We start from the raw sequence: 11,762 nt of genomic DNA, 5'->3' as shown, positions 1-11,762 counted from the left end.
ACATGGAACATTCTCAAGAATTGACCACATACTGGGGCACAGAGATAGCCTCAACAAATATCAAGGTTAGAAATCATACCAACCATATTCTCTGATCATAATGCTTTGAAACTAGAGATCGACTGCAAAAAGAAAACAGAAAGAACAACACAACATACTACTGAAGAATAACTGGGTCAGAGAAGAAATAAAAATAGAGATCAAGAGATACATAGAAAAGAATGATAATGATAGTACAACATCAAAACTTTTGGGACATGGCAAAAACGGTCATAAGAGGAAAGTTCATATAATTCGGGCCTACCTTAAAAAACAAGAATAAGCCCAAATAAACAACCAAATGCCTCATCTTAAAAAAAACTAAAAAAGGAAGAACAAAGGAAGCCTAAAGACAGCAGTAGGAATGAAATAATAAAAATTAGAGCAGAAATAAATGAAATTCAAAACAAAAGAAAAAAACAAAAAAATAAATGCAACAAAGAGCTGGTTCTTTGAGAAGATTAAAATTGACAAAACCCTGGCTAGACTCACTAAAGATAAAAGAGAAAGGTCACAAATAAACAAAATCAGGGCTGAAAGAGGGGAAATTACAACAGACACAGCAGAAATACAAAGCATCATGCCTGAATACTATAAAAAGGTATATAACACCAAATTTAATAACCTAGAAGAAATAGGCCAGTATTTAGAAAAATACATCCTTCCCAGACTGAATCAAAAACTGGAAAATCTAAATAGACTAATCAACAGTACGGAAATTGAAACAATCATCAAAAACCTACCAAAAAGTAAAAGTCCAGGACCAGATGGCTTCACCAGTGAATTCTACCAAACATTCAAAGAAGATTTAATACCTATTCTCCTCAAATTCTTCCAAATAATCGAAGAGGAGGCAATACTTCCCAGCTCATTTTATGAGGCCCACATCACCCTGATACCAAAACCTGGTAAAGATAACACGAAGAAAGAAAACTACAGACCAATTTCTCTCATGAACACAGATGCAAAAGTCCTAAATAAGATACTAGAGCACCATATACAGCAACATATTAAAAAGATTATACACCATGATCAAGTGGGCATCAACCCAGAGGCACAAGGATGGTTCAACATACACAAATCGATTAATGTGATACACCACATAATTAAAAAATAAGAATCATACGATCATATTAGTAGATGTAGAAAAAGCCTTCAACGAGATACAGCATCCATTTATGATCAAAACACTTAACAAAATCGGTATAGAAGGAAAGTTCTTTAACATAATAAAGGCCATCTATGGCAAACCCTCAGCCATCATTATTCCTAATGATGAAGAACTAAAAACTTTCCAAGATCAGGAACAAGGCAAGGCTGTCTACTATCATCAGTATTATTCAACACAACATTGGAGATCCTAGCAGAAAGATATAAAAGGAATCCAAATAGGAAACAAGGCAACCTGCCACTATTTGCAGATGACATGATTCTCTATATAGAAAACCCTAAAGACGCTGCAAGAACACTATTAGAAACAATAAGCAAATAGTAAAGTCTCTGAATACAAAATCAATGTTCAAAAATCCTTAGCGTTTGTATATTCTAATAATAAAGTGTCAGAAGAAGTAGAAAAAATAATCTCTTTTGCAATTGTAACAAATAAGAATAAAATACCTGGGAATAAATTTAACAAAATATGTGAAGGACCTATATAATGAAAACTGTAAGACCCTATTAAGAAAAATCTAAGAAGATACAAAGAAATGGAAACATATTTTGAGTTCTTGGATTGGAAGAATCAACAATGTAAATGACCATATTACCTAAAGCATTATACGAATTTAATGCAATCCCTATCGAAATCCATCACCATTTTTTAAAGAAAAAGAACTAAAAATCATCAGATTTGTATGGAAGCACAAAAGACCCCGAATTGTCATAGCCATCCTGAGAAAAAGGAATGAGGCTGCAGGCATCACTCTGCCCGACTTTAAATTATACTACAGAGTGACAATAATCAAAATGGCATGTTATTGGCAGACAGAAACACAGACCAGTGAAACAGAATCAAAAGTCCAGAAGTAAACCCATATTTAAATGGGCAAATAATTTTTGACAAATAAAAGCCAAAAACATACAGTGGAGAAAGGAAAGCCTCTTCAATAAAAGGTGCTGGGAAAACTGAAAAGCCACCTGCAAAAGAATGAAACAAGACTGTTGTCTATTACCACACACCCAAATTAGCTCAAAATGGATTAAGTACCTGAATATAAGACCTGAAACAATAAAATGCATAGAATAAAACATAGGATCTAAACTCAAGGACCTTGGACTTAAAGAGGATTTTATGAATTTGACCTCAAAGCAAGGGAAAAAAAAGCAAAAATAATTCAATGGGACTACATCAAACTAAAAAACTTCTTGCTCAGCTAAAGAAAACATCAACATTAAAGAGACAGCCGTCTGAATGAGAGAAGATATTTGAAAGCAATGCCTCTGATAAGGGCCTAATATCCAAAATATACAAAGAATTTATACAACTCAATAACAACAAAAAACAAATGATCCAATCAAAAAATGGGCAGGGGACTTGAACAGACACTTCTCCCTAGAGGACACACAAATGGCAAACAAATATATGAAAAGATGCTCAACATCACTAGCTATTAGGGAAATGGAAATCAAAACCACAATGAGATATCATATCACACTTGTTAGAATAGCTGTAATCAACAGCACAGGTAATAACAAATGTTAAAAAGGATGCAGAGAAAAATAAATTCTCATACTCTGCTGGTGGGACTGCAAATTGGTACAGACACTATGGAAAATAGTATGGAGGTTCCTCGAAAAACTAAGAATTGATCTACAATATGATCCAGCAATCCCTCTACTGGGTATTTACCGCAAAGACTTGAAAACCCATATCCAAAAAGATATTTGCACAATGACGTTCATAGCTGCATTATTCACGGTGGCCAAGACATGGAAGGATCCAAAGTGTCCTACAATAGATGATTGGCTAAAGAAGTGGTGGTACATATATACAATGGAATATTACTCAGCCATAAGAAGGGATGAAATATTGCCATTTGTGACAACATGGATAGATCTCAAAATATCGTGCTAAGCAAAATAAGCCAGATAGAAAAAGTTGAAAATCACATATCACTTATATGTGAAATATAAACCTAAAAGTAACAAATGAACATGAGAAACAATCAGAGTCTCATGGACATGGATAATAGACTAGTGGTTACCAGAGGAGAGAGGGAAGGGAGAAGAGGGGAGGTAGATGGGGTAAAGCCAGTCAAATATGTGCTGACAGAAAGAAATCTGACTATGGGAGGTGAATACACAGTGCAAATAATACATATGGCTTACTGTTAAAGTGTACAGACGAAATTTACTGTCATCATAAAAAATAAATTAGAAAACGATAATAGAATACAACCTGAAAAAAAATAATAAAAGGACAGATAATTTAAGTTAATCTAATATTAAAAATAATGTGGGTGCGGAAAAAAAGGTGCTGACCAAAGTAACTATGGAAAATGGTGCTTCGACTGGAAACTATGACACCAATATCAAAGAAATGTACATAAACACTGTAGTAGTGTGCCGCGACCTGCACGACTAGAGGGTTAACCTGAGAGGGGGCAATGAAAGGATTGAGGAAAACACAGAAACAGTATATACAAAAGCTGGGGCCAGGTGGGACACTGCACTCTGCTGAAGATACAGTGACCCTGAGGCAAGCTCAGTGCATTTATTATATACTTTTGAATTTCAAGGAGGGACTGGGAAGTCTCCTTCTCAGAACTTGAAACTTACTGGCAACAATAATATCCCAAGGCCTGTCTGTACCTGGTTATCTATACTAAACCACAAGCAGCTGTCTGTGTTGCTTCTCTGCCTTGGCAGATTCCTAGAGTCAATCATGGCTTTGCCAATGCTTCGGCCACGGGTCTGGCTCAGATCCTGCTCTCTACAGTATAGTTGGTAAAAGTTGTTTCTCTTGGATAGGGGTTAGTAATTCTGAAATTGCTGGATATGTTATGCTGGGATTGAACAAATAAGTAAATGGATTGTAAATGGTGGGAGCCAGGTTTCTCACTGTTGTAGAAGGAGGTTACTGATAAACAAGAGTAGGAAACCGGAATGATTCATGTGTTAAGAGGCTATCTCTGTGTCTCATTTTGTGGCATTAGTAAGAACTCTAATTTAATACAGGTGGTTACAAAGAAATATTCATAAGTGTATATACATAGATTAGTATACACACATGGATTGCCTTGCTCTGTCAGCTAAGAGAGCCAAAGATAAATGACACCTCAGTAGCAACAAGCACACCTGCCACCCATATCCTGATTTCTAATATCGTTCTCCAAAAAAAAAGAAACCAGGACTCCTTGGATAAACAGCTGATCCTAGGGCTGGGCAGGAAATACACAAGATGAGCCTGGAGTGTGCTGGGGTGACAGGAAGAAGAAATTATTCAAAAAAAAGAAAAAAAAAATGAAGGCACGTCAAAGGGACAGAACTCCCTATGTCTAAGGCTGAACAAGTGGAACAACAAGATAATGCAGTTTTGGATTTATAACTCAAAGTACAAAATAAATATCCATTAAGTCAATGCTGATGTAAATGGTTGAATAAATAAATTGAGAGAGACCTGTCTCCTGTACAGAACAACCTCAAATAAGTTATATAGATATTTGCCCCTCAAGGAGGTGGGCCTTAACTCTTCCTACCCTTTGAGTATGGGCTGTGCTTAGTGATTCGCTTCCAAAGACATTTATGGAAAAGGAGAAAACAATAACTTTATAGTGGAGAAACCTGAAAACTACCTCAGCCAGGTGGTAAGTTATGTTGATAGTATGTACCCTTGATGTGATATAATGAAAAGAGCAATTCACCTCTATGGTCTTCCTCTCCAAAAGTCCATAATCCTGGCCAAATCATGACTAGTACTCCTCACAACTGTCAAGGTCATCAAATGCATGGAAAGTCTGAGAAACTGTCACAGCTAAGAGGAGCCTAAGGAGACCTGACGAGCACATGTAATGTCATATTCTGGATGAGATCCTAGAACAGAAAAGGCATTATGTAAAAACTAGAGAAACAGGAAAAAAGTGCAGTGTTTCATTAATGTACCAATGTTGGTTCCTTGATGTGAAACATGCTCCATGGTAATGTAAGATGTTAACAATAGGGGAAAGTGGTGCCGGTGACATGTGAACTCTTTGCAAACTTTTGTGAAAATCTAAAACTCTAAAATACAAAGTTTACTTAAATTAAGAAAGCATTATGTATTTAAGTGTAATATGGTATCCTAGATTGGATCTTGGAACTGAAAAAGGACACTAGTGGAAAAACTGGTGCATCTGAATAAAGACTGGAATTTACTTAATAGTACTATACCAGTATTAGTTATGGTACATTTTGACAAATGTACCACAGTAAGATATTAATATTAGGGGAAACTGGGTAAGGAGTATGTAGTAACTCTATTTTCTTTGCAACTTCTCTGTAAACCTAGTTATTCCAAAATAAAAATTTTATTTAAAAAACAACAATGAAATGCCAGCTAGCTGGATGTACAAGCAAAATCTGTTTGCTTGGACCACCCTAGATGATGACATTTGATTTGTTTGGGACTGTGCAGTGGATCTCTCCCCTCAGCTTACCCCCAGCCCCCAACCCCTGGCTGGTCTGCTGTATCCATCTGAATGTACTTCATGTGCATGGATCTACACCAGAAAAGTGGCTGTGGTTAACAGGGGGAGCCTGGTTCCCCTGAAGACTAGACTCAAATCTAGATAACAAAACAAAACGAAATAGGCCAAGCTTCAGAACTGAAGTGAAAAGGAGAGCAGTTGGGGAGAAGGAGTTTGTTAAACAAGAGTTAGCTAAAAATACAAGACAGTTATTCTTTTTGGAGAATTAAGACAATGATTTTAGTCTGGGAGAAAGCATGATACCAGGGAAAATGTTGACAGGGTGGGTGCTCCATTTCTTCTGCTTTACCTATGGCTTATTCAGAAACTTTTGCCCATATTACACGATTGGCCTGAGAATCAAGTGGCAGCCATGAGTTACTAGGAAGGGTAGACAGACAGGAATTAGGGCACAAAGGGGCTTTTCTAGGGTCACGGCCACAAGATAGCTCCAAGCCTCTTACTTGTTTCTATGGCCATCTTCTTCATCAGACTGTGAACTTTTCTGGTACAGGGATGTTGCCTTATTCTTCTCTAGTCCCAGCAGTGCTCTGTACATAGTCGATGTTTGATAAACATCTGCTTAATGAGTAAGTAAGGTAGGGAGCTAGAAACCAGTGAAACTTGGGAGTTTTGCTTTTGAAAACTTACGGGGAAACATTAAATCCCCCAAATGTCTTTACCTTGAATCCCCATAATTAAGATACTTAAAAATAGTCTGATCATTTGATTTTGTTCACATCAGTCGGGGAGGTCTCATCTCTGACTCTCAAAATTACACAATTGAAATTGGAATTCTGGATAGAATTTGGATAGATGTATTAGTGTTAAATATGTATTTCAAAGTTAAAAAGCCACTGTCCAGCTGCATAATTTGACAGAGAAAATGGCATGCTAAATTATGTAGAATCATTCATATTTCAATTCCAATTGAGGTAAATAAGAGAAAAAAGCTTCAATATGACTCTTCAAAGAGCTTTTAATGAAATGTGTTTTTAAACTTGTTTATCTAACACAATGGTTCTCAGCCTGCCACACCAAATCCATGATAAAATTTTCACTGAAGGAGAACTTGAAAAACAAGGTAATATGGTTACTTTTTAAAAAGCTAGTTTTATTCACTTTAATAGACTGCTCATTGCTCTAAAATGATAAGATTGTGCTTGACTTTTTTTTTTCATCTTCTGCCATTGCAGGGTGATTTCTTGGATTTCTCCTTAGTTGTATGGCTTGTTCATCTAGATCCCAGGCGATTTTTCCTTGCTGCTGCTCCTTGTTTCCGTCACAACTTTGATTTGGTCACCAGAGAGATGAACAGAGCCTCTATCATCTACGCCACTTTTTTCTCTCTTAACTTGTTTTTTTTAGTATTAACATGTTCTCTCTTTTGTGAAGAGGTGATAGCAGATGATGGCAGTTAAAAAAAAAGTGTCGAGTTGGCAAACAAATATCGTCCTATTTCAATCCCTAAAATGTTACTTGTTCATGAAATCCCAATGTCTAGAAAGGAATTCCATACACTTATATACTTTTTTTGGGTCTAGTTGAACACTCAGGGACTTGGGAGAGGCAGTGAGAAATGTATATTTGTTGAGTACAACTACTTGGCTAGACAGCAAACTCTACATATACATTTCTCAGTAAATTTTTACAATTTCAGTTAGGTACTCTCATCTTACAAATAAGGAAATGGAAATTAATATAGGATAAATAGCTGCCTGAGGGATGTACTAATAGAGTACATTAGTACAAATCTAAGTCTATTCTAGAATCTGGGCTTTCCTATAATACCACACCAATTATATCCAGTCCCTAATACTCATTTTAGGGAGGAGTATTATTCGGTTTTTCTTTGTATACACCTTGATGATACCTTTACAAACTCCCTTTCTGACTTGTAACTTTGCAATGTATTTATATAGCAAGAGAAACACTTAAAAAAACTAAACTTAGAAGTGCCAATATTCTTTACTTAAGCTTGCATCCCAATTAATTTTTGCCTTTTTGTTCAAGAAACCACATGAAACCTATCAGGAAATATTCATATGCAACACCCCGATTATCTGCAGTTGAAATTAGCAGCACCACAGCAGACTCTAAGTCCCCAGGTAGAAGTTAGTGAAAGCCAAGCTCTCTCAAAGAGCTGAAGACATCAAGTTCTTTGAAACACCAGACCAAACACAGTGCCATCCAGACCTTGATTCTAAAGAAACTAACTGGTTAAAAATCCAATGGTGTAACAACTCCATCTGTTAGGTTGAGGACAGAAAAATGAGCAAAGAGATGGGGATGGGGACAGGAGGGGAAGAAGAGAGTATAGCACTGGCAAGAGGAAGAAAGTAGCACAGGGGTAAAACCAAGGCAAACTATATGCAATCAAATAGAAAATCCAGAACATTCTATGACTATGCTGATTAATGAGGATATGATCATGACTCCCTAGCTTTTCACTTACATACTGAAAACAAATGTAGTAAAGAACATATAAACATATAGATGAACTCTTAGCAGTGTTCATTTTGGAACTAAAAAATAAATTTCCTAAAGGTACATGGCTAATGCATTATAATTTAGGGCTTTAAAAATTTGGTCTTCTGCTTGCTAAAAAATCAAATTATAAAACAAGACTTTGTTTTCCTTACATCCTTCAAATTACCAAAGTCATCTGAAAATAAATTTACACGTTCAACAAATGTTGGTAACCAGCTTTTAATAATACATATTTAATTTTCAGAAACATATGCTAACCATCAACAACATGATCAGGGTTCCATTGCCCCAGATGTTATTTCATTGGTATATTATATCAATATTTACGAAGGCTTTCAAATTCAACAACATAAAACAAAACAGCTTAGTTTTTAAAACTACAATGCTTTAAAAAATGTAAACAGTTTATTTTTACATTATTGTAAAAAAAAAAAGACTCACTCCTTAATACGGCTTAATTTTTTTTTTAAGTGAGTAAAGCCTGGCGCTCATGGATAAAGAATGGAAAGAATTATATATATATATATATATATATATATATATATATATATATATACACACACACACACGCACACACACACACACACACACACGCACACACACACACAAAGAAAAGAATCTTAAGTCCACAATTTAGACCACACACAAAAAAATCTTGTCCCCAAATTGAGAAATTTATAAAAATCATTTACACATGGTTGCTGACCTATTGAAAACCTATATAACATTTTTAAAACAATAACTAAGTCAAAAGATACCACTTTTCTTAAAAATGAAATTTTGTGCAAAGGAAATTGTTTAAGCTAGAAACGAAACTCCTTCCCCAATAAAAGGCCAAAAGAGCCACTGAAATAATTTAACTTTGTTAAGATTTAGTGCATGTAACCAAAAGTCACACACATGTGATTAATATATTAATATATTTTCATGCATAAACCTGTGCATGTTCACAATTATATAACAAAAACACAAACATAACGAAACATAAAGCCTATGTTTGGCAATGTTATTCTAGCCCCATTTCTTTCTAGTATATCAGTTTAGGGTTTACTATATCATTAACACTGCCTCTCAAAAAATATATTATATTTGGACAACTTCCAATAAAAATTAAAAAAAAGGATGTTAGCCTGAAACACTATCATATTTTTTCAGTTCTGATACACAGAGAGACTTACTGATGTTTATTTTAAATGACATTTCAAATTAAGATACATTTTTCCTTTTGTTAATAAATACTTTGATTGCTCCAGTGAAGTCAGCAGAGAGAAGAACTTCTGTGTTATCCGTCTTCGTAATACCTTAAAAGCATTAAAAAAAATTTTAGTTGATCTAAAAGGAATATGAAGCCTACTGCTACAATTATTATATGCCCATGACCTCTGGGGCAGAAGATCCTCTCTCTGCCTTTTCAGAAGTCTCTCTTTTCCAGTTCACTCTTATAATCCTTTCATCTTCCGTTACCTCTCCTCTTCTCTGATGCTCACTTCCATTTACTTAGTCTTAGCTAGTCTTTCCCTGGCTTGGGGAGATTACAGTCCCGTGGGGCCTGGAGGCCTAGAGGCCTGGATTTACTCTCAGGCAGCCTAGGTCCCTAAGTTGTTTAATGCTTCATTTTGTGGCAAGGGGCTAGAGTGTTATTCAGCCCCAGGACTAGAGTGCTGGCAGGATGGGATCAGATGGGCAAGTCTGTTGCTAACAGAGTTCTCTAATGAGGTTGATGGTAGAATCTATTGGACAGTAGACATACTGAAACTGCCATGAAATGAAGTACACATGATTGATCTGTGAATGCTGACAGCACCTTTTCCCTTTACAGTCTGTATTGAAGAGCCAAGTAACTATGGCGAATTGCCAGTAAAAGCATTTAACAAAAATTCAGTGTTAACTAACTCTATTACACATAGGCAAAATTTGTAGATTTAAGGACTGATTAGTAAGAAAATAATCCAAACTTTAACTGGAAAGTTGTGTATAGGATGAATTAAACAAAATGGTTTCACTTAAATTTACCGACAACATAACCCAAGCCTTTGAACATTCCTTACTACCCTTTAGTAGTGGTATGCAGCAGGAAGCAGCAGCAAATGATTTAGCGGCATGAGAAAGGCTAGAGAAGAAAATAAATCATCATATACATATAAATGCTTTATAAGGTACAATAATGAAGATGACGATAATGTCTACTACATGCCAGGAATTTTGCTAGGTGCTTTACATATCTTATCTTCAATTCTTATCACAACTCTGTACACTGGGTATTATTACCATTTTACACACGAAGAAAATGGAAGCTTCCCATGTCAAATATGTCAGGAATAAAGAGAGGGAGCAATCAGATATATTTTATGATCTCATATCCTGACTTTAAGAGTTTATTCTTAGATTATACCTAGGTAGATATAAAACAGCAAACACAAATCTGAATATGACCATTAAAAGCTGTGCCTCTTTAAAAAGGACCCAGTGAATTAATTGAACCTCCTTAGTATGGTAGAGTTTTGACAAGTTTAAAGAAAAGTACTTTTCATTTTTCCTCAAATTGTTTTAAAAGCTAGAATTTCTGTGGAATGTGTAGGAGAAATGTATAGACTGTAAAAAGGTATCGCTGGAGAAAAAGAAAAGGAAAAAAACAAATGACTTAAGTTAAAAAAGAGAAACTGGATTTGATTCTGAGAATAAAAGAGAAGAAAGTGAAAAGAAATATTTCCAAACAGACATTTAATAAAGGTTTAATAATTCTGAGGCAGTTTATTTTTAAAACTTGTAATTGCTAGACTAAAGTTCATCTTTGCTACCAAATTTTTCTTCACAGACAGAAGAAATAGTATATTTAGTACAGTGTATAGTGCAAATAATATCACAAGGGAAGTTACTTGAGATTAAATGAAATAAAGATACTTGAGAACTTTTAAGCATTCAAATACTTTTAGAAGCACCTTCTGTACACTGCATCTATTGTTGTGGCTTTACAACTCCCTAAAAGTCCCGGCTGTAGTCTCTAAAGTGAGAAAACACATTTAATGAACTATTCTGCAATTGATTTTAATAATACAAACCTGTTTTCATTAACAACTGATACAAATTTACAAGTTTTTTTTTTATTTTTTTACCATACTCTCAAGGACTAAGAGGGACCATTTTTATATAATTGGCACTCAATACTATTTGATGGTTTCTTTTCATGTCCTAACAGGAGTATTTTAAGTAACTGGAATTACTACTCATTTTCAAAGCATATGTTGCAAATGGCAAGAAATTACAGGCTTGTAAATAATAGCTACCTACGAGGAGCTATAAATTTGTGGCAAGTAGGAAAGAACATTGCTTTCATTTTGGTCTAATTCATTTATTCAGCAAATGTTTACTGAGACCTTTGGAAACATGGCAGAGTGAGAGACGTCCTCAGATCTCTCCCTTTGAAATAACAATAAGCTGAACATCTATAACTAAAAATAAAAAAAAAACACAGACAAACACACAAACTGCACACTAGCATGTCTGAACATGGGATCTGCGCATAAGAGCTACCACAGGTTAGAACCTTGGGTGTTGGGCAGTGGACTGGGA

At 35.3% G+C, this 11,762-nt stretch overlaps 1 protein-coding gene and 1 pseudogene across 1 annotated transcript in view; both read right to left on the bottom strand.

Moving 5' to 3' along the window:
- The window catches only part of LOC111731649, a 12,050-nt pseudogene extending 5,789 nt beyond the window's left edge, over positions 1 to 6,261 (bottom strand).
- A 2,584-nt stretch (positions 6,262 to 8,845) lies between these two features.
- Positions 8,846 to 11,762, bottom strand: part of WDR44 (WD repeat domain 44) — an 86,352-nt gene continuing 83,435 nt past the window's right edge. Inside the window, exon 20 of the mRNA XM_023523326.1 lies at positions 8,846 to 9,493. Coding sequence (XP_023379094.1) covers positions 9,399 to 9,493 — 95 coding nt within the window. The 3' untranslated portion in view covers positions 8,846 to 9,398. The remainder of the gene's footprint in view (positions 9,494 to 11,762) is intronic.

Source organism: Pteropus vampyrus, unplaced genomic scaffold (assembly GCF_000151845.1).
Source record: "Pteropus vampyrus isolate Shadow unplaced genomic scaffold, Pvam_2.0 Scaffold390, whole genome shotgun sequence".
Classification (NCBI taxonomy): Eukaryota; Metazoa; Chordata; class Mammalia; order Chiroptera; family Pteropodidae; genus Pteropus; species Pteropus vampyrus.
This window is presented reverse-complemented; position numbering and strand designations above follow the sequence as displayed.